We start from the raw sequence: 24301 nt of genomic DNA, 5'->3' as shown, positions 1-24301 counted from the left end.
AACTTCAGACACCGGCAAACAGCCTTACCTGAGCTATCTTGCCCACGGCTACTCTTTAGACAACAGAGAGAAATGGGCTTTTCTATGGAGCCCTACTTTTGAGCTCATCCTGACAATAAGGTGAATTGAGAGTACTTAAGAAATCTAGAATCTAGAAGCTTCCTACACAGCCAGCACATTTGGACTCGGGACACCTGGCACTGGTGTCTCTGGAATTGAGGGGTGAGGTCCCAGGTGAGTGGAAGTCCCTCACAACCACAGTTGGACCCTCTGGTACCTAAAGTCCGTCTAAGTCCCATTACACATACCTCAGCCCTTCAGACGTCCTTTCCCCTGCACCACTGAACAGAGAACTAAGCCTCTTCCATTCCCACTCTAGGGAACAATCTCCAATAGCCAGAGCACTCAATGATGTCCTCAGATGGAGACCCTTGAGATCACCCCACCATCTCCTTTCAGCCTCCTCTGCCCCTGGACTTGAGTCCTCCTGATCTGGGGAGGTCCTGTCACCCTACCGGTGTCCCTTGCTGGCTAGCCACTGTGTTTCAGGGTCCTGCTCTTCCTTTTTGACTGAGGAATATTCCCTAGTCCTAACCCAGGGGGGCTGGCAGCCACCTCCTGACCTGCACAAGAGAGGAATGTCAGGCACATCGTGAAATACAAGTCCTGCTTCCCAGAACTGTCAGACTCCATTAGCACCAGAGCGGCCTGACAATGTAGGGGTTTAAAACCCCAAACCACCAAACTAGCAAAGTTTCCCTTGCTAATGAACCACCCACAAGCTGGAACGCAAGTCCGAGGCACAGGCAAGGTGTTGTGTGCAGGAGAGACACAGGCAGACATGCACACACAGACGTTCTTCTCTACCCATTTTCAGATAGGCTCCTTTCCCCTTCGTGAGGCACAGCTGTTTATTTGCTTTTTTTGTGCTGCGTCCTCAACCTGCCTTTAAAATTAAACCAAGCCTCAGCCCCAAGGCACTAGCTTTGTTCCTTCATACTGAAAAACAAAGTAAACCTAGACAGAGAGCCAGCTAAGACTGTGGGAGAGGTCAGACGTGTTATTAAACCCTAACACTAACCAATTCCTTTTTAAAGCGATACTTGATGCAGAAAGCATAGGAAAACAGGTGCATAAAGATGCAAGAGAAGGGAGGGAGCATTCAAACTGCTCCAAAGTTATATATCGACCACACAGGTTTTCACCGTCAGTTCTGGGCTCTGGGGATTCTGGTGGGCATCCTGAATCCCTTTTCCTTTGTGTGATGAGACCCAGGATGCAGTGGACAGGGTCCAGTCCTGGGTGAGACGCAACACACGGCAGGAGAGGGTGGCAGTGCAGGGGTGGGTCACTGCAGGAGTCCTGCCTCTTTGGGCCCTACCCACAATACTGCTTCACTATTTAAGTTCACATATTGAAATTTAAAAAATGAAGTGACAATTCAAAAGCAAAGACCATAATGTCATATGCTGTTAAGGGTAGATCAGAATATTTCTCCCACTCCTTCACAAGTCCTCTATTTCCTCTCCACCCTCAACAAGACCCCATGCAGCAAATCATCCTGCCCTTTAAAATGTCTGTATTTAACATGCTACTCACCTGATTTGGGGATGATCCATTTGGTAGGTTTTTCGAGGTCCAGATACCAGAAAAAGGAAACCAAGAAAAAACCCCACAGATTTGCCATCAAAGAAGGAAAAATCCCAAGGACACTAGCACTTCATACACAATCCAAACAACATGGGAGGAGAAGATGTGCTCACAGATTACAAAAATCTTGAGAGAACAGCCTTTCAGGGGACTAAAGCCTTCTGTGCTCAGTGCAGTGTCATGTAGTTGTGCCTATGTTAATATGCTTTGCAGATTTAGGAATAAGTAAGCTGGACTCTAACGTGCAGTACACTCAAGAGGTCATTAGGTGAACAGTACAGACATCTGCAGTTAACTAAAAAGATCAGTGGATTATTCACGTACAAAAAGTTACAGGAACATGCATTTGGGAGGAAACAGGTACTTAAATTAATCCTTTCCAAATGAACATATGCAATAAAAATGGAATTAACACCTGTGCAGATAAAATACTTCTGCTCCCTTACACAGTGATGCTCATATTGCATTTTCAGTTGTTCCTAATAAGATTCCTAATAGCTCTGAAACCATGACATCACCTCTGTATTGGTGCAAAGAACTGCAAGTTACACAAGCTTTACTTCTTGATCTTGTGGCGTTGATTTATAGATAATTTTCCCTGTTAATAATAAACAGGATTCAGGGACCTTCTGACCTGCGGGATTTTGGAACAGTTTTTTTAAGGGGGCAGAAGAAGTATCTGATAACCATTTTTCATGACAGTGTGTTCAAAAGTAACCTCAGTGGAAATGAGGAGAAGGAGATGTAGAGAGAAGTGGCTCAGAAACTGCTCAACAGGCCAGGGAGGGAAGGAGGGCTGGGAAGACCTGGTAAGTGAGTAACACCATTTCACATCTAAACAAACAAATTATTTTAATAGCTCTACAACTTGAGCATTCCAATGAATATAATTTTATACTGGGTAATATCAACATCTGAAGATTAATGCAATAATAGGATTTTATATAATTTTTAGACTTGTGGTCCCTAAACATTTTATATCTAAACAAGGCATATATTTGCTTTCTCTGCTATTTTGTTTTTATTTGGTAGGAACGCCAGTCAGTCCCAAGGCTTAACCCTCCCGCTCCCCCCATCTTCTTCACCTTCTTGAAGACAGGTTTATGCTAAGAACCATCCTCCGGATTTTTTCTTCGTTCTTTAAAATATTAGCTTTTACAGCACAGATCTTGTCTTGCTGGTCTTTAATCAACTGTTCCAGTTCAGCCAGATCTGCTTTTAATGGTTCTACAGCATTGTCTGTGATGCTGAAAGAAACACAAAGAGTGTAATGTTATTGGAAATGTTATGCTGCTTCAGCTTACTTAAGCCTCCAGGAAAGTACATTCAATACCTGAAAGTTTGCAAAGAATTTAAGTTGTGCTCACCCTTCCTGAAAGTTAGCTTAGCATAAGAAGCACAAAGGCAAAGCTAATGACATGGACAAAACAGAATATTGTTCAAGAGAGATCACCCACAATTCAGCAGTAAACAGTCAATTCTTGGCTGATCTAGTTTTTCTGCTAAAATTCTGCTAAAAACTGCTTTGCAGTTATTTCACCCCACGCTATGCATATGCCAAGCACTACTTTCATTTTACCTAGCCAAAAGCTGCAACCACCTGGCCCAGGGATGAACCAGCACTTGAATCTGTGGGATGTAACACAACAAGGACCCGAGAAATTGTGGATGCCCCATCTTTGGAAGTGTTCAGAGTCAGGTTGGACGAGGCTTTGAGCAACCTGATCTAGTTGGGGATGTCCCTACTCGTTGCAAGGGGGTTGGACTAGATGATCGTTAAAGGTCCCTTCCAACCCAAACCATTCTATTGCTTTAAGGACACCCCCTTTTACAGGGGCCTCTGGGTCCTGCCATGATACACATGGTAACAGCCACCCCCGTCGGCCTTAAATGAGAGAAGCATGTGGCAGAGAGGGACAAATACAATTGCTATGGAGGTTGCTGGCCCACTACCAGCTATTTCCTACAGAAAACCAGCAAGCCAGCAGCAAGACACCAGCAGCTGCCAGCAGCACCAAGCGACAGCAGGTGGACATCTGAGAAGAGGCAAGGTATATGAAAACTGACCCACCACTAGCTGCTGACAAGGGCAGGCAATCCCACACAATAGGAATTTAATAAATCCTATGCTAATAAACCACAAGTACACTGATGCATCTGAAGTGAATGGGGCTGTTTGGCTTTAAAACAAACGTGCCCCTTTCTGTAAGGCTTTGCTGATCATCAGGAACGCTGAACAGCCAGGGAAATGACAGACTGAACTAGCCTCCTGTCATTCTGAATTACCCAGTCACTTTGAGGACTCATTAGCTAAAGTCTGCATCTCAAAATCATTTAGTTTTTCCCTCCTTTCTACCACATTAGCATTAATCACAAAAGGCATCACTAGAAACTGCACTAACATTTCCCCAATGGGATCCTTCAATTGTCTTTCACAAAAGCAAAGAAAGCAAAGACATGCATCCAAATGCCAGTACATATGGGAAGCATTGTCTTCTTCATGCCTGATACCCTGTAATTCTTTCCTGAAGGACTGGACATGCCTTAGCACTACACCAATCTGATTAGGATCTCATACAAAGCTTTGTAAAGTGCTGGGATACACTGTGGAAGTCGTAGCTCCTGAAAGGGAAGTGAATGGCTCTGCTGAGGGGATGCTAGCCTGCCTGCAGTCTCGCATGAAACAACTGGCCATTGTAAAGCTTGGTTAGATATAAATTTGCAAATAAAATCAGCTGGGCAGTTCATTCTTCCCGCTCCCTCTCTCCTTCTGCACCAATATCAAGGAGACTGTCTTGTCCTCAAATACACTCTGCCTGGGAACTCAGGGACATATGGGTCCAGTGAAGCATGTACGGTCACTGTGCACCAATGCCAATGACTTGTTTAGCGAGGCCAAAGTAGATCCACTGAGTACGCACATGCCTGGAGAAAGGCTTGAGACTTGCTCCCTGTCACTAGGTGTGGTGCAAAGGCAAGTGAGTCAATGCCTCAGTTTCTCCAACCACAAAATAAATCCAAACACCATTTCCTTTCTCTTTGCAGGGGTGGTGCGTTCTGAGGCCAACCAGATTTTTAAAGTCTGTCCAGGTTTTGGGATAGAAGGTGCTATGTAAGTGCAAAGAATTAACATCATTACACTTTATATGTGAACCAAAGCCCTAATTCCCACTTCAGCCAGTGGACTAAGCCAGCAGCTGTAAATTTCCAACATTTAACACATTGCAACCTACCTAGATAGGACTTAGCTAAGAATACCACGCATACTTGCTTCTGCATGAATGAAACGTGGATTCAGGGAGCAGCAAATCTATCTAGGCAGACTGCAAATCCAAGATCGATACCTAGCTCAGAGCAGAGGACATACAGCTGGAAAGGAAGTTCTGTTTTCAAGGACCATAAAGACATGTTGGTGAGACAAGTAAGGCTAAAGAAACTGCTTCCAGGCTTGACCTCCTTGTTTCTATTACGCACACCACCTTCACTCTCCTGGCTTTCCAACGTTGTTTTTTAACCTTGCACAGATGACAACAACTGTTACTAACACCACTGGGGAACATGCTGAATTTAATGACACAAAGAGAGAAAGTTGTTACTGAGTAATCCACTCCCAGTCCCAATTCAAAACCTACTTTGTTTACTAAGCTTTCCCCCCATTGCTCCTTATATACTTTTGAGAAGAAAACAAAACATAAAGCCCTCTCGCCTCATGTAAACGTTTGCATCTCTGCTGTCATGTACATCATGTGAAATTGAGCTGAAAAGACCTTAACACTTCAAAAACCAATTTATACTGAAAAAAGAAAGTCCCTAAACCACAAAAATGACTGATGACAAATTTGCTTTAAAAAGTGAACAAAACCCTCCACTCTCCTAAAAACAGAAATCTGCCTCAAGAGGTAAATCAAACTTTCCCTGACCATGCTCACCTTTGCTCTTTCTGTAGAGCTTCTGCATGCTGTCTGTTCTCGTGTCGCCACATCTGCAACTCATTCTTCATGGCATCCATGTCTTCCTGAATGTAATCCATGATCCTGCCAAGTGTAAGGGCACTCCGGCACAGAGTCTGAATAGAGACCTGAAACTTCTCAATTTCTTTGGCTACCAAGTCTCTCTCTTTCTTCCTAGCTGCTTCCGATAGAAAGGGCTTTTCCTAATAGAAAAGATGAGTAAGAAGGAAAGCATCAAAACCAGGGAAAACAGTTGTTGCACATGAGGTATTGAATGAAGAATGTTTTAGAGACTGCTAACTGTGAAGTACCTGGGGAAATGTTTATGACAGTCTGCGATGAAAGAGAAGAAACAAAGCAATAGCCTAGAAACAGATGAGCAGAAAGCATGCCACATACAAGTCACCGCTACTACAAAACTGTGCAATAGCATCAGCAATATTGCTTTTCAGGTCACAAGTGCACAAAAGTAAAATTAGTGTTTGATCCCATAAGTGATGTCACTGATGTTCTCATTCCCATCATGATCTTTCTTAAAGCCGTGGGTGTAGAGAGGGGGAACCTCCTTCCCATTCAGTCTCACTTCACCCTATTTCTATATATTAAAAGGGAAATTTCTGTGGCTTAACATGGCATCGTTGAATAGAAGCTGTCAACAGACACGTAATACTCAACAACACTGTTGTTATCAATATGCTGCTGCCACTGCCTGCCAACGGATTCACTGTGTAAATCGCACATCCATCCATCCCCTCTCTGTGGGGCAAGGCTGGACTGTCACGGCATCACTCCAGAGCCCTGCACCAGGACTTGGTGGATTAGCATTTACTCAATGGTAAATGCCATTTATGCTACCACACCATAAACATTCCTTGGACCTGCTTGCCACACTTGTTTTGCTGCTACTTGGGAGCTACAGCAGACACTGAAGGGCAAAGCCTCCTTCTAGTTCTCTAAATTGGTCCCTCCAAGATGCTTCTCTGCCTCCACTGTCAGTATCTGGATTTCCAGCTCCTAACGCCGCTCCTAATAATAGCACTTCACACTGCACAGCTAAAACAGACGGCAGTTATTCCACGCCTTGTACTTCTGGTAACAGTGATTGTAAAATCATACAGGCTGCAGATGTGGCCTAAATAAACTCCACTACTCAAAAATAATTTGGTCTTGTGCACACTTCCCTCATGTGCAGCCAGCAGAGTCTCTGTGGTCAATCTCCTGAAGCCTCCCAGCTTACTGCAAGTTAAATAGAGAAAGCATTTGCTAAAGCAGCTAAGTCACGAAGAGCAAAAGGATGCCATAAAAAGAGCAAAGTGATGCCACATTACTAACACACTGTAATAACCTTATTCCAGGAAAGCCCTCCCTGAAAACAACAATCACCATTAAAAAAAAGTCTGGTGCATTTCTTCTCCCCCATCAAGAAAAACAACCTAATTTTTCTTTCTTTCCAAGAGCCCTCCCAGTCAAATTCCCAAACTGAGTTTTTCTTTAAGACACACAAAGCTTTAAGTAGTTTATTTAAAATCATTTTGGTCATTTAATGTATGCCAGAAAACTAGAAAGGTCTTTCTCTACCACCCAACCGCAGGATCAGCCAATTGCTAAGCACAGTTCCTAGTGGCTATATAAACACAGAGGTGGCAGTGTGCTTCTCTCTCATGCTGGGACACCAAATCTACCACGCTGTCCCCTCCTGCCCTCCTACCCAATTGGCCCGGCTTCCTGTGCGAGCTGCGGGCTGTTTGTTCAGCTGCGTTTGGAGGCAGCAGGGACTACTGCCAAACACATTTCAGCAGCCCTTGGCTTACTGATGAACTCAGATATATATAGAGATACATATATACGTATTTTAGAAAAATACTTCTAAAGATTTGAAGGCTGAGATTTACTTGCGTCTAATGCTTGTGTTTTACCACACACATAGCACATGAAAACTGTGGGGCTTCTGAGTTTACTGCGATCTTATAATGTTAAAGTTGTTTAATTAGGAACTGGGCTGAAACGACAAATGCTGCTGAACTTGTGACCTTCGCTACCTAAGTCAATTCATGAGTGCTGGCTAAACTGTTAAAAATAACACTCATCTTAATTCCTTCTCATTCAACCCATACCTCTCTCACAGAAGCAGGTGTTTCATTATACTACATTACATAAAACCCATTATTTAGATACTTACTGCAGCCATCCATGTGTTTGCTATCCTTTGCAACGCAAAGATGAAAGTGCTGCTTCTTGACCCATTTTATCCCCTGAGAGCTGGCGAGCACCCCCAGTTCTGAGCATAGCTGCTTAGGGTTGAGCAGATCTTGTCCCCTGGGTCTCCTCCTTGCCCAACCTCTGAGCACAATGGCCAATGGTGTTCCTTCCCATCAGTGTCATCCAGCTTCTCTCCCTGTTGATCTTGCAGCAACCCAGAGAATACAAGAGCCATCCTCTGTGCCCTGAAGGCACGGATCACAGGACTGGGTCCTGCACTCCAGCCATTTACTAGGGCTCAGCACACATCTCAGATTGACAAGAGTTTCTCTCCTGGAAATATTCTTTTGCCCAACCACCTTGCTGCAGCTAGTGAAGACGTATGAACAGATCTGCACTCTCACAGTGTTTCAAACCCATTTGCTCTCTGTTCGAACTCTGTTTTCCTAGTCCTTGCTACATGTTGTGCTCCTCCAAAGCCACAGGGAAGGCACCACACTTTCCACATGTAATTGGGAAGTTACCTGTAAAGACAATCACCTTCAGTTCAGCAGCAAAGCAGAGTTGTATCAGATCCAACAGCTTCCCAGGAAGAAGTCCCATTTTCCATCTCCTCCTAAGTGCACCAAACCCATACCACTTTCTTTCCTGCCATCCATTATAAGAAGCCACAGCCACGAGGGTAAGGAATTTTTCAAATTCAACTCTCAGAAACGGGAAGACTCAGCCAGTCCGTTATCTGAGGATATAGTTGGGTGTGTGAAAACCTGAAGAATGCTTCATTTTTATTTTCCAAATGTTCCATGTTTTATGTTCTTGTAATGCTGGCATGGCCTCCCTGATACCTAGACAGTCCAAGCAGCCACACTTCTCAACACCAGCAAGTATGGTATGAAAACAAAAACTGAAGAAGTGAAAAATCCCACAACTGATAAACAAGCAAACCAGAATTGTACACTTTAAAACATAGATCCAGCTAAGAATTTTAAATATTCCATGCTAAAATACACAGCTGCTTGAAAAGCTTAAGTGGAAACAAACCACTGTGGAATATTTTCTATGTATCAGGAAGATGCCTTGTAAGTGTATTAGTATATATTCAAAAAATTTTTAGTGTCCCTGTAACTCCAGCGTACTCTTTGTGGAGTTCAGTTCCTCAAAACTGACATAAAAAACCCAAAATATTGTCCCATCCAAAGTAATTTCAAATACTGAAACATACTACCATTAAAAATCTATTAAAAACTATTCAGACTTAAATAGGTACATCAACAGGCTTGTTAATAAAAAACCAACATGTCTTTGAAACACATACTATATATCTAAGTGGTGTAAGAACACACAAGAGTTTTTTAATATATCTCTCTTTTAAAAAAAGAGAAGCACTCAAATTTCAAGCTCCCAAGAAAAACTTCCCGACGCCTGAAGGTGCAGTAGCTCAGCTGGCATGCTGTTGTCCCTCCTCACATGAGTTAAAAAATAACCATCAATCCTTTCTTTCATGTCACTAACACTTGTACTACCAAGACACCCAGTTATGTTTCTTGCGGTCTGCAGAAAGCTGAGCTGTGGACAGAGAATTATCACCATGAAGCACTGAAGCTTTGCCAGCTATTGCTGATTACAAGTAATTAAGGAGCGGGGGAAAAGCCATACTGTCTATTCTCAGTTTCATACTTACAGTTACGGGTTAAAATCTATGTGGGACATTTTTTTGAAATCACTAAGAATTATGGCAGATGGTTTATTACAACAGGCAACATGGGTGGTAAGAGTTCTGAATGCCACTTTTGCTCATGTTGCACAAACATGTAACAGGATATATTCAGTTTTAAGAAAAAATGCCAGAATCAGATTGTTCCAGTCTATTTAATTAGGCCATACACCTCAGTGAACTCTCCTTTCACAAAAACCCAAGAATCAATAAATTATCCCCATATAAAAGCCTATATCACTTCTGTAGGCCCAACACGCTTCCTTTCCTTCATGTTTTTCACGAGGCACCAAGATAAATGTTTATTTTGGATTCCTGGGAAAAAGTCTGCCTTTCCCATTACCTCAACGTGAACAGAACACAACGTGGACTTGGATGCAGGGACCTGAGAAATTAAAAAACAGGAATTTTCTTTTTCTTCCGTGAAGGGGAAATTATCAACAGGGCTCCAGAACCCACCAGAATTTACTTGGGTTTAATCTACCCTCGCTAAAGCAATTAGCATCAATATTGCAGCGTGCACAGCTCCATGAAATGGATCATTCACAAGACATCCATTATCTGATAGCTGGGGCTGCGGAGGGCATTTGAAGTGCCTGACATGTACTAAGCTAAAGAGGTGATGAGATTCCACCACACAAAACCCCACCGCTGTTTGAAAAGTTTATTTCTAGAAATAGTATTTGGTATCTTTTACATAGCTTCTCCTTTGTTTCCATTTTTTAAATTAACAATTTTAAAATATGAATCAAATTAGAATGAACATCCATCAAGCACTTAATAGTTTCTACAGCCCCTTTTAACTATTGTATTATGTCCCATTATGAAAACAGACCCAAGTAATCATAGTTTTATTGAGCTATACCATTTCCCCCCTACCTCTTACTATAGGACAGGACAGAAACTTCATTTTGGACAAGTAATTTTGATACATTCAATGCAAAAACAACAAGGTGGGTTTTTTTATTGCACAAAATATTTTTTGATCATAAAGGGTGCTTTCTTTTCCTGGTTTTTACAGAGTCTGCATTTTAAGTAGATTGTAACTATCCACTAGGGATCACCACAAGAAACTCTTTCACAGAAACACAGGGAAAACAGTAAATGTTAAATCATTTCAAATGAACAGGATGCTTTTTCTGCTTATGCCAGGTACTGAGTTCAGTAACAGGCCACAGAATCGGAGACAAAATGTTCTTTACCATCAGGTTTACCAGAGTTAGTCTGACCTGCTTCTGAGTTGGAAGGCACCAAAAGAAAATAAAAGGTAAAAGGATAGCTCTTTAAACAGGGTGCCTTTTTTTTTTTTCTTCTTTTTTTGAGGGAGTGGTGGTTTTTCCCTCCCACCAGTTCACATCTGATACCTCTAAAAAGAGCTGGACTTTTCAGACGTACATAAACGCCCCACACCTCAGCCCCCAGAGCCAGTATGCCTTACTTCACATTCAGTCTGTCTTGGGGAGAAGTCAGTTCATAAAGCCTCACATACTTGGTGCGGTATTCAGCACGCTAAGCAGAATCCTGTGAGTCTGACCACACATGTGCCAAGAGACAACTCTAGAGGTAATTAACGACAGCAGGTAGTATTAATTCAGCCATAATGGCATACTGAGTGCCAGTCCTGCCCAGCTTTCCTTTTCTGCTCACACTGCTGAAACTCTAGGTCCACGATCTCCTCCTCTTGAAACAGCAGCCCCTTCCTTGCTCAAAAAGAATTTGCAATAAACATGTTCCTTGTGTTAACCAACTGCTTTCACACCAGTCTGTGCCCCAGAAAAATATCCTAGACATTGATAAGCTTCTTGAAATATGTGAAAGTCACCTGGACTGTGTCTTACACCACACTGCTGCTACACAGCTGATGCACTGCATTCTCCTCCAGGGATGGAAATCACAGCTGTCTCGCTGCAATTTTATATATCCTTTCTGTTTAACATATCCATCTGGTGTCTCAGGTTATAGTTATACTGTACCCACAGGAGAGAAGATTTTGTGTTTTTGTGTGCAAAGGCCGCAGCAAAGGAGCCACAATACCAGGAATGTCCCAAGAGTGACAAAAATCCTGTTGCTGTGATCATAGCTTGTAACACAATTACTTGGGGACCACAGGGTTTTGGTCTTTTTTTTTTCCTGAGAGTTGATAGTAGTGTAACAAGGACACTCAAGCATATACTCATTCAATTTAAACCCTTGTGGTGCTTGTCCATTAGCAGACTGCCGGGTACAGTTCTTATTTTTGAGGAATTGGATGCTTGCACCAAAAATTTCTCACTGCAGCTTTATTCAGATCACGGCATTAATGTCACATCATCATGAACAGAGCTGTCACACATAAATGAGAGCCCTTCTGCAGGTAACTCCTATTAAATTTTACTGTCGGCATTTCTGATGACATATTAAGCCACAGGGTGCTGAGAAGCTGTGGTCTTGAACAGTGACCCTCTTCAAAATGCTTAAATGGTGGGACGTATGAATACATCTGTTTAACATGACATGTTGCCAATTGCAATGACTGGAGGGGACACCCAATGTCGTGCAGCTGATGGATTAATGTAAAAAACAATGACCTGAAGAACGTTAAACAAACAGAATCAGCAATGATGTTCTAAGCTTAGAATTACATACTTGATTTATCACATTTGTAATTAAAGTTAATATTATCCAGGTGCTAAGCTATTTAATATCACTTGTTCCTAGCACAAACCTCAAAGCTGTTTCTTTTCTGAAGCCTGTGAACTGTATTTGGTAGTGCAAAGATAGGAATTCTTTCTTTAAGCAAGTGATCCCACTTGCTTACACTATTTAATAACCTGCCTACATTTTCCACACATCAGATAAATGAAGTGGAATACAAAATGTAACATCTGTCTCTTTTCTCTGTTTAACATTAGAGGGTTAGATTCTAAACAAATACATTTAGGAAGTCTTTTTAGGAATTTGTTAGGCTGAACACAGCTAATCAAGGCAGCAAAAATCTTGTGTATTTCCAGAATGACCTCTTTGTTTGACCTGAAAACTGTGTATATTATTTCAGGTTTCTGCACATGCAAAACCTAGATGATGAAAGTCCCACTCTTCTCTCCTTTTCTCTTCTTTTTCTTTATGAAAACATCTTAAAAAGCAAATGCATGTTTGGGAACCGCAGTGCACAGAAGGTTTCAGAGGAATGCTTTTAACACAAATAAATGCTCCTCAGCAATCAGCAGTTAGAAGTAAAGGTGTGAAACATCCCCAAGAGTTCACCGGTGTTACATTTGGATTAAGTATTAATTCACCAACCTCACCTAATTTCTAGTTGATTAATCCACAATAAATCAGGTAAATCCACTGATCATTTTTTTCTGAATATTTGACTTAATAAAGTATTTGCCAAAAGTTCCAGCACTCAGACTACAAACGTATTTTTTTCTCCCTTCATTTTCCCAACTGGCAGAAGAACAAGGCTTTAAAGACTAATGAATATAACTGGGAAACTATTTCATTTATTTTGTATGGATTGAATAGTTTAGCAAAACAAGGGAAGATGAACATTCTTGCTGACAGACACAAGGATAACCTTCATTTCATCAGATACAATTTCCCAAAGCAAGTATCCTTTCAAATTGTCACTGGACTTTTGGTTACCTTACTCCAAAATACAGAAGTACAATTACATTTTACTCTCCAATGCACAATACCTTTTGGAATACAGTTGCATACTGATGTAGAAGATATTTCTTCTGGAGAGTTTGATGGAAAACAAATTAAATAAAAGAGCTGACAGTCTGGGGAGAAATGGTCAAATCCCAGACTGATATTGCTTCCCAGCAGACTGCAGAGCTAGACCTGGCACAAAACATATGGCCATTTGAACACAGCACAAGTTCATTGACCTATTCTTGCAGACCCATCCATATAGCAGGACGTGGTTCCCCTTGCCTGCCTAGACCACTTGGCAGGAATAAACCACTTCAAACTCTTCCTCTTTTTAATTACTTTTTCTGACTTTCTCCAAAGAGATTCCACAGACCAGTAACTATTCCTCCCAAATGTGCTGGTCTGCAGTCTCGCAAGAAGAAATCCCACCACTGCCTTCCTCGATGTGTTAGGAACATCCCTCAGAGATGAGGCATGCTTATGATGCTAGGGCTACGTGAGCATGCCAGACCCCCACCTGCTACCCTCTGCATGTCTGGTCCCTGAAATATTCCCAGAGGCAACACCATGTTGGAAATGTATTTTTTTCCTTTTACTGTCCCCTGCATCACAGTGTCTCTATCCTCTAAAATAAGTTCCCAGGATTCATTAATGTCTCCAGCTCATGTTTTCTGAACTACATCTGTCAAGTCTCAGTCACTAACTCCTAGCATTTCTAATCATCTTTTCCATTGATTTTTCCCCTCTGCTGTCAGGAAAACTACGCTTCCCCTCTCTGGATCACAATGACTTCAACAACATAATTTGAAAAGCAGTAGCAGCAAAGAAACCTACTGCAGTAGCAGCCAGCTGCTTGGATATGAGATCAGATGATATTCCAGGAGCTTAGCATTGTATGCAAGTTTTCACGTGATGGACTAGGGAAGTCAGCACTTTTTTTTCCAGAATTAGTTGTCTATTATCAGCACTGCTAACACAGATCAGTGCTTCAAAAGATGCAACAAAAGACAAACAAGGACTGAATGAATGTTTTTAAAATTCAGTGAAAACGGGCAACAGGACTAAATGGTTATTGTAGAAGGACACAATTGTCCATGTGCATTTAGAAAAATCTAAGAGGTTAAAAGGGAATAATTTTAGTTACTCTTATTCAAAAAAACACCATATAAAATTTAGCATAAACACCAGAGGAAGCTTCCTGAGCATGAAATCTATGCAGTTTTGTAAACCCTCCCCTATTGTCCGTTTCTATGTCCAGTGCTTAAGTTGACAGGACACAAGAGCGAACAGTACAGCCTTACACCACAATTATATACCAGCAGAAGGCATTATTAAATGAACTACTACCAAAACCCAGTCTTCAGACTGATGATTCAACAGCACCACCTAGTTATAAAACCAGGAACAGGAAGAGCTGTATCTTGTTCTCACAAGTGCCAGCTCCACATGCACTCCGGTAATCACCTTTAGAGCTACTGCATAAACACAGTAATATCAACTTTTACCCCCTTCTTTCCTCCAGACAGTTACATAAAGACGATACTTATTCAAACAGGCAAATTTTCACATCAGGCATATTCGTTAGAAATAGCCAACAGTGTTTCAATGATCAGTACACAGATGCTACAAGCCGCACATTTATAATAAACAGTATGTGATTCAGCAAGTTGGATGAATAGTTATTCATAATGGATTATGAGCAGGGAACTAAAGGTGTTTTCCTATTTTAAGGAGGATCAATTTTCTTCATTAACCTCAGCCCTTGCAATACATGAAAGGAATTTTCTTCCAGCCAAGCAGGCCTGGATCTCAGATAGTCCCAAACTTCACATAGGAAGATAGTCCGCCAAGGGTCTGATCTGCCTTCCCAACTTTCTCAACTCCTGGAGAAGAATTGAAAAGGCAGCATAACCCATTACCACTGGACACAAAAGCATGTGGGAATATCTCTGTTTAAGAGAACTGTTGATTTTACCCTCCTAAAATTCCAGTCCTGAAAGTTAAATCTGTCACTTTGCTGCAGATTGCAGAGGTGATTATAAAGTCATACAGATTCTAGTTAAGAACAGATTTTTAAAATAGTCTACTGTCTACCGTGTCCCTCTCAGCAACATTTTTTATTTTCCACTGTACACTTTGCTCATAACCTATCATCATTTCGTTACTAATTGCCTAATTACTATAGTTGATAAAGCCAAGAGGCAGACAAGTGGTCAAGGCTTCAAAATTCACTACTGATTCTAGACAGCTATTTGAAAGAGCCTGATGCTCTGTGAAAAGCTGGACTCTTGAGGTCTGAGTTGTAGCATCTTAAAATGGTATACCAAACTATAGATCGTTCCTGAAAAAGAATATATGTAGTAAAAACTACAACACTGAATTAACATTAAAAAATATGAGAAGTGATTGTAATCGAAGATTTAAGAGTTCAAGAAAAGCACTCGCCTTTCCAAAACATTACATACCTGCCTGTATTTTTTTCTAACAGCACTCTGCACCGCATTCCTCAGTGCCTCCTCCCCAGCACATCAAACTAGATTAGGGATTTAGACATTTTCCAAAGGGCCAATGGATCAGAAAAGTCCAGCTAAATGCTCTGCCTTTTGCTGCTTCTTGTAACATGAGCTTTGCAAGGCTGAAAAAGCAAGAGCTCTCCAGTTGTAACAGGAAGACACTGAAATGAGGGGAGTTTGACCTTTTGCTTTCGGTTTGTGATCATGGCCAGACCCTTTTTAGACCCTTTATAAGCTGTCAAAACCAAAAAAACCCACTGACAAAACACTCAGCAACAAAAAACAACACTTTCCCTTTTCCCAGCTACTGATTGTGGAAGAAAACAAACAAAAAAAACCCAACCCCACAAATCAAATCAAATCCCTTCATAGATTCAGACCTGAATGCCAGGATATGCTAGGATCTTATTACAGAAACATTTGGTGATATGAAAATACTTTATATGGTCAAATGCATCAGAGATCCCATTTTTTTAGACAATTATAATGATTGCTGGGCAATAGGATACTGTTCGTCAAATGCCCAGGGGACAGCTAAGATTGAAACAATAATGGTGCAGCTGTACAAACGCAGTGTGCCCTACTACATCTAGGGCAAGGCTGAAATCAGCAGCCATTGTTTTGGAAAACAAAAAAATAGGCTAAAGAAGGCTCCCTGAAAAATTGTATTGAAATACTGAAGAACGATGAAAATTAAAGGTGAGAACGAGAGAGCACTACACAGAGAAGGTAACAATATCTGACAGACTGATAGAGGAAAAAAAGCAGAATAACACACATCAGGTAGGAAGGCTTGATCATAAATGGAAAAAACATATTTAAGGCAGAGAAAAGGGTCAGAGTTACAATATTTAATATTCACAGTTCTTTGAAGGCCATTACCCTCTTACCCTCTCTGACATCTTTGATGATTTCTGTGATGCTTCATAATCTTTCTTTGATTCTAGGATTCTTTTTACAAGCCCACCTGTTGAAAAATTGTTGACAATTGTTTTCAATGTAAAAAACTTCTAGAGCACCATGAACACATTCTATTATGTATTTTACTTACTGAGATACAATGTGTGTGTTATTTGATCTATTTTCTCCAGTGTCCTCTAAATCAACCTGTATGATCAGTATCATTTATTGAACGACTTTTGGCACAGAACCATATCCTTGAGGTGTATTAACAAAAAGGCTGTTCCTTGGCACCCCTCTTTTGGAAGAATTCAAGAACTGCACATTACAGGTATGTAGACAGATATGTATTTTCCTTTGCTAGGAATTTTTGGATGCAGATAAGTATATCTGCCTAAATCACACCCAATTTAACCATAATGGAAGATCAGAGATCTGAGGTCACGAGTAAGCATAAGTGTTGTTAAGAACCAGTCCATCAATTTTCAATAACATGCCTTGAACAGCCAATACCATCTCATATCTCAGAGCTGACAAGCTGTACCTGACATCAAAGAAGCATTAAATTTATGACTTTTATGCAGAATTTTAAATACTGCTGACATTAAAGATGTATAGAAAATCTGTACTTATCAGTTGCAAATCCAGCTGCTCAACTAAACAAGACTGCATTTGATAAATAATTTCTGTTTTTCTTGCAAAAGTTGCAAGCTCCTACCCTCAGGAGGTATTTTCCTGCTTTATTCAGCATTTTAAGTGTTCAGCATTTGGTTTAAACCCATGGTTTTATTCTACATATACATAAATATATGTAAAAGCAAACATACCATGCTTTTCATCCTCAACCAGCTCCACATCTGGCTCCTACACATGCAGGAAGAGAGCTTTAGTTGCAATAAGCTGGCATTGTTATAATATACAACTATTCAAAAATATTCAGCTAGAAGCTACTTAAACAAGTAAGTTATGGAAAAAGGTTCTATAATTTACAACATGAACAGACCATTTCCATCTCTGGCATTTCTGGCAGTGGCAGTGCTGCCTCCACCACAAACTGGTCATCATCATCATCAGAAATCTGCTGGTCTACGATCACATTTGAGACTGTTTTACCACTACCACTCCTGAAAGAGACAAATGAAAAATGAAAACCTATTAAGATCTGTCCAAGCCTACTGAGATCTATCCAGAATAGAAGAGACAAGCTTCCTCCCTTCCTCCCATCAAATAAAGCAGCACCATCTAAAGAACAGAAAATTCTGTCATTTCTATTCACTGCCCAACTCCACAAACAGTGAGCCCTCCTTCTCTCATAAAAGGACGTATATTTTCCTTCTAAACACACTATTTCAGTGACTGACACTTATCAGAGATCAAGTAAGCCATTCTGTCTGTAGTTTCAAATGGCTGTTTCAGGCTTTTCTGAACATGGGATATTCACTGCATGTTTTACACATCTCTTCTAGCGGCGGTCTAGATTAACGTTCTAGGGTTATCTGTTTCAGAGTTCCCAAAGGCAAAAAAATTAAATTATATTTTTTAACTTCCATTTGTGACTACCAACCATAACTTTTAGATAATGTGCTGGATTTGCAGAAACAATAAAACAAATAAAGCAGGCCTGAATTTTCCAGTCTGAATCAACGAGCACTGGGATGATCCATCCTAAAGCTGTTGAGCAGCAGCTGAGGCACAGAAGATCTGAGAATACTGTGGCACAAAAGCTAAAAAATTCTGCTCTGCATCTCCCAAATTCCTTACCTTTCTGGAAGTAAGGCCTCTGTGCTGTCTTGACGTTTTACTCGGGGTGGTGCTGGTCTTGCGCTGCTAGGACGGGGAATGCGTCTGCGGTAACAAAGAGGCTTTTTCATTTATACTATAAAAGGAAGTCTCACATGCCCTCCAAAGGAACAGACATGTACACACACATGAGCTGACTAAATTAGTCCATGCACAACAACACTGAAAACACCCCCAGGGTATAACCCAATATCACAAGACTTGCTATCCTAGTAGGGGTCTAGGAAAATCTAGAAAATGTGTCCTAAACAAAAAAAAACCTATGATTGTGTAAAACCACATCTTGATTTGGCTCATTAAAAAAATCACCTGTGTTCAACACAGCTATTTACTGTTAACAACAAATTTAGCATTAACAACACACATTGCAATGTAAACATGTAGAAAAAAAATATTTTCACAAGTGATGCAATTACACAAGCCTTTGCTGGGCAAAAAAAAAGTGAACTGGGATTTGAAAGGCAAGTTCATCTTATCCATAACACCATACGTACGAAAGTCACATATATAATGCAATGTTCTTCTCCAGGCGGCCCTAATTTTAAGAACACTACATTGAAGCACTTTATGGATTAAGAAACTAAGTCCAAAACACTTCACAATGTTAAAGTTTTCTTAAAAGAAGGACATGAAAGTGAATAAAGGGAACCATACATGGGATAATACTTATTATTTGGTACCACTAGCAGAAACACACTGCTCAAAGTTTCCTTGCTGCTTTTAAATGGACTGTGTTAGCACCAGACACATCATAGTTTGATTCAAACAGAATAAAGGATAGAAACTAACCTTTCGATGGACCGAGGTGGAAGATCATTAGGTACTTCACCATTTTCAGATACTGCAGGCTTTTCAGGAGCCATGTGCTCTGCCTCTCCTTCTATTAAACAAAACAAACATACAATTTTGGCTTAGCTGGCAGCGCAAATCTTACAACAGTATTTTGAATCTTATCAACACTGTACTTGAATGTGTGCTCATGAAATACATCACATGACAAACTTAAAATTAGAAATAAAATTCTGTAAGCTTATATAAAAGTTAACTTGTGAACTTCCAGTTTTTAGACATCTCTGAGCATTCACAATTCAAAAGGGACACTGAAAAAACATTTAAACTTTATTTTTCATTTGTTTCTTAATATTGTGAAATTCCCTCATCTGCGAAAATCTCACTCAATTCTTCCACAGTTGCATGGTAACATTTGCAGTATTTTAAGTTGCTCATTATACAGAATCATAAGAGGCAAAGATGTATTAAAAAACCCTATATTGTCTACACTGAGGTTTTTTTAAACCTTTCTTTTGTTCACCTTAACTTTTTATTTTCCTCTACTGGTATTCTTAGTTGACCCAGATTTGAGCAGGGGGTTGACCTCCATCTGTCTGTCCCTTTCAACATCAAGGATTCTATGATTTGAGGATGAGGCTTCTTCTGTAATCCCACGATGGTTATGCTTTCCATAGGATTGACTATTTGCAATTTAAATCTGACAGAACTAGTTTAATGGCTCCTTCCCTGTTGATAGGTTTCCTACCAAGTTACTCTGACCAGTCCAGTTTAGTTAATGGCATGAACTGACACCTGCCAAACTCAGGTTAGACCATTCTCTATAATGGCAGAGAACAAGATGAATGACATCTTTGCCTTGAAAATCTAACTGCGCAGGATTACGGACATCATTCACCACGTTCTGCTTTATCATTTCCTACAAGTAACTTTGGTAGATAAAAAGAATTCTTGGATGTTCTTGGATTCCATCTAGAAAGCTTACTCAGATGAATGATCTGTCATTAAATATTTCTTCCATGTAATGCCATGCACAGAAAGGACTCCTCTAACACCACTGTCCAGTTCAGTGTTCCTCTGCTCTGAAATCACCAAGAATGGCACCAATGAAAGAAGAAGGCCAAAGCAGCCGGGCTTTTATAAACCCAAACTTAGGCAAAATAATGCAAGTTTGTTTTTCCCAGAGTCTACTGCATTCCACTTTCCTAATGTGTTTGTGCATATTCTCTGAACAGTCGTTTCATGGGTAGGACCTTCTCATTTAAAACTACTGAATAGAACATATACTATATTTTGAAGAGAAAAAAATTATTTTTATACAGTGTGTTAATTCTACATATAGTCTACTGGAGAACATGAGGAAGATACAAGAGAACAAGGCTTATGAGGAGTAGCTGAGGGAGCTGGGGTTGTTTAGCCTGGAAAAAGGCAGTTCAGGGGAGACCTTATCGCTCTCTACAACTACCTGAAAGGAGGTTCTAGTGAGGTGGGTGTTGGTCTCTTCTCCCAAATAACAAGCGATAGGACAAGAGGAAATGGCCTCACATTGCACCAGGGGAGGCTTAGACTAGATATTTGGAAACATTTCTTCACCAAGAGGGTTGTCAAGCATGGGAACAGGCCGCCCAGGGAAGTGGTTGAGTCACCATCTCTGGAGGTATTTTAAAAGATGCGCACATGTGGTGCTTAGGGACGTGGGTAGACTTGGCAGTTCTAGATTAACAGTTGGCCTCAATGATCTTAAAGATCTTTTCCTACCTAAATGATTCTAGGATTCTATACGTAAATACACTTAACCATAAGTGCTACGTTAAGCTTTCCCTCAGTCTTACTGGAACAACCACCATGCATCATCCAGTCCTACAGTCGTTAGCACACAAGCTTGAGTGGTCCCTATGTTAAGACTAAGCCAGGCCCAAGTCAGAAAGTTGTGCTCTGTTGCTGGCTGTATCACGAGCTTCCTGCACTTCCCTGGGTACCTAACTTAGCATCCTTGCCTAACAGGATTTCAAAATTCCCCTTCCACACAGCAAAAGGCTTTTTCCCACATGATGGGGATCCCAAAAGTACAGAGTAATAAAAAACAGAGGTCTGCTCCTTAATAAAATACTAGATTTTGCACAAAGATTCTGCTCAGAGCCTGTTCACACAATCAGAGGAGCTGAGACAGCCCCCTGGTGACCGTGGGTACGCTGGGTAAGTCAGACCCAACAAAGAACTCTTTGGCAGCCTTTATAGCAGCAGGCTTGAAGAGATGTGTGAGTGCGTCCAGGATTTTTACTTTTTTGTGTGTTACGTTCAGTCTGTTAATAGTACAGCTTTACTTGTCATACTGGAAAGCCATCACTGACCTTTTGGTACAGCACATTTCTGCAGGTTTGTGGGAAGCATGTACAGTCCTCCCTTGCCTCTACATACACCCAGCTCCCAGAAAACAACACCTGCAAGAATCTCTACTATTGTTTTCAAAGAAACAGCTACCATCAAGCAAGGAGTGCAGACTGCTAAAGGAATTTAGCTTTTGGAGCAGCTATCAGCCACAGTCAAAGTCTCAGCTGATTTCCTGCTCTCGCTACATCCCGACATGCATCATGCTGACATAACAGCTGCTCACAAGATAGAAAGTCAGCAGTTGCAAGGAGTCCTGCAGGCATTCATTTACTCTACGTGAAAAATGAGCATCTCTTAAAATCTCACTTCCCTGGTTCATCCCAGCCCCACAGTGCCAGCGGATGGTATCACAGCACAATGCTGTGACACCTGCACAGAGCAAACTAAGAGATGCTTCAGGGACCTCCTATATACCAGATTTCCAGATTCCAGTCTATTACTGGCCCAATTATCCAGTTATCTGAGGAAAGGTTTTGTGGATCACTTTCCCTTCTAACATGAAGGGAAGCCACAAACGCAACAAGTACTAGGAGGAGGGAGACAAAGTCATGCACTGACATTAATAAAATGGAAAAGGTTATGTTTTATTAATCTGGTTGTTGCAATAACTACCTGTAATGTATTGCATAAAGTTCCCCACAGGTTCTGCTTATTTTCAAGGTAGAACTTGTGAATTGCTCATAACCTATTAATTTCTGGTGTGGGGTTTTTTTTTGTTTTTTTTTTTTTTTTTTTTTCTTCTTTTAAACACTTAACCCAAAGCACCGAGTACTTTCATGGATGACTTTTTGGTATTCCTTTACATAGAAACTACTTGGATAAATTCTACCTAAAGCATTCAAACACAACTAAATTATGTTTTGTTACAGTTTAAAAATTCTTTAATACATAGGATAAAAGGGAAAAAAAGCACTACATTATCAAAGTGCTTTATTTATTAAAAGTACTGTTTTTTCTATTAGAAGTTTTTACTAACAGTGGTATTTTCGTTGCTAGTCTTTTGTCACTATAATGTTCCTGAGTTGCTGGCAATTCACCTGAAAATAACAAATACAGTGATTTTTTTCAAGTAAGTTACATAAGTTCTTTATTAATAATCTGACCAAGTTAGGCATGAAGCACACAACAACTACAGCCAGCTTCTGCCTTGGGAACTACTATCAGGACTGGAAGAATAGGGACAAACACATTAGGGAGTGTTTCCAACAAACTCACACTTTTCGGCTAAACACAGCAATGTCCTGGTCACTAAGCAGAACACATTCATCAGAAATGAAACATTTTTAAAAAGTCAAAAGACATTGGAGGATCAAAACGTTTGTCTTGATAGACTGAGTAGACAGTCCTGAAAGTTAAATGAGATGTGTAAAAAGTGAATTGTATAAATCTGTACAACAGATTTGAGAGGCAAAGCCATGCCAATCTACTTTGAATTAGGAAAGCCCAGGGACTGCTCACCCCTCAAAGTAAGTTTACACAGTCCAGAACTATAAAAATTAAAGTTCCAGAGGAAATTCAGCAGCAGTTCACAGAGTGTAATACTTACAGTAGTCCCAAGTACCCCCCCAAACCCTTGAAAACCTTGTGGAAGAACTATCTTTAGCTCTTCTGACTAACCTACTCCAAAGACGGGTTTGAAGTTGTGGAAGGACAGCGACTGTGATTTTCAAGAAGTTTCAACACCCAGTTTCCATCTAATTCCACTGGAGTTAGCTGGAGTATAAATCTAATGCACAATTAACCAACCAAACAGTGTCACAGACCAGCTACATAAGCAAACAAGACAGTGCCTACGCATCTTGCAAGGACTGTGATTTCCAGGATGCAGTGACAAACTAAGCAGAGTTTCAGTAGTTTCCTAAACCCTTCCGCTACTGTAAACTGGCACTGCCACCAGATAAGCACCCCCGCCTTCATACCACCCATTCCCTCTTGTTCACCCATGCATTCACACACTGCGTGAAGAACTGGATCAGCACAACTTGGTTTAAGACACTGCCCTCGCAGCCCCTCTGCCAAGCTGGTAGAAAGGACGTTCATATTTTACATATATGCCAGTTCTCTGCGGATGGGTGGCTGCAACGGCTCAACTGCATGAGTGACATCTTAAGGTTATTTTGAGATGAACTTCAGAAAGGAGCCTGGAATTGCTCCTCCTAATGAAGTGTTTGTCAATATAATTACCAAAACTGTGAGAAGACAAACAGCACCACTGAAACTCCCCAAAAAGCTCATTTTAGAATTTAACAAGGTTCAGAAAAATCTTAAATCATCACCAGCTTCTGAAAAAGCCTCATGCAGGCCTACACTTTATTGAGTGACCATGAAGTGCAACTGTTCCTCCCTTCTTGCCACAGTGGGTGCATTTATGTGCATATGTCTAAAGAAAGTGGAACCTAAGTAACTTCAGGGGTATATGAGCGAATAGCTCAGATGGGCCAAAACACTCTTCTGCCAGAAAGCTTTAAACATATACTTCTTATTTAAGAGGCTACCATAAACTAGCCAGTGAAGGTTCCTAAGGGAGGACACCAAGAGAGAATGACTGCTGACGCTGACAAATGCTCATTTATAAAGGGAAAAAAAACAAAACCAAAACACACCCACACCATGATGGAAAGCTTCAGGGCCTCAATGCTCAGAAACAGAATATAAGACTGAAGCAGAATGAAGAAACAGAACTGCTAAAGATCCAGGAAAATAAGCTTATTTCAGCCACTGAGCAATGTTTCTGAAATCCTATAAATAATTCTTCCTTT

At 40.7% G+C, this 24301-nt stretch overlaps 1 protein-coding gene across 6 annotated transcripts in view; it reads right to left on the bottom strand.

The window, feature by feature from the left end:
- Positions 1–2485: 2485 nt before the first annotated feature.
- Positions 2486–24301, bottom strand: part of TRAF3IP1 (TRAF3 interacting protein 1) — a 52578-nt gene continuing 30762 nt past the window's right edge. For 4 of the 6 annotated variants that reach the window (XM_075094154.1, XM_075094156.1, XM_075094153.1 and 1 more), the window contains 7 exons: positions 19152–19242; positions 18324–18407; positions 17566–17686; positions 17390–17426; positions 16553–16629; positions 5580–5803; positions 2486–2897 (listed from right to left, as the gene is read on the bottom strand). In XM_075094154.1, the coding sequence (XP_074950255.1) occupies positions 2732–2897; positions 5580–5803; positions 16553–16629; positions 17390–17426; positions 17566–17686; positions 18324–18407; positions 19152–19242 (800 nt within the window). In that variant the 3' untranslated portion in view covers positions 2486–2731. Of the gene's footprint in view, positions 2898–5579; positions 5804–12976; positions 15033–16544; positions 16630–17389; positions 17427–17565; positions 17687–18323; positions 18408–19151; positions 19243–24301 lie in introns of those variants that run through there. The other 2 variants (XR_012660715.1, XM_075094158.1) reach the window with 2 other exon arrangements.

Source organism: Phalacrocorax aristotelis, chromosome 5 (genome assembly GCF_949628215.1).
Source record: "Phalacrocorax aristotelis chromosome 5, bGulAri2.1, whole genome shotgun sequence".
Lineage (NCBI taxonomy): Eukaryota > Metazoa > Chordata > Aves > Suliformes > Phalacrocoracidae > Phalacrocorax > Phalacrocorax aristotelis.
The sequence above is the reverse complement of the archived record's forward strand: the minus strand, read 5'-3'. Positions and strand labels throughout refer to the sequence as shown.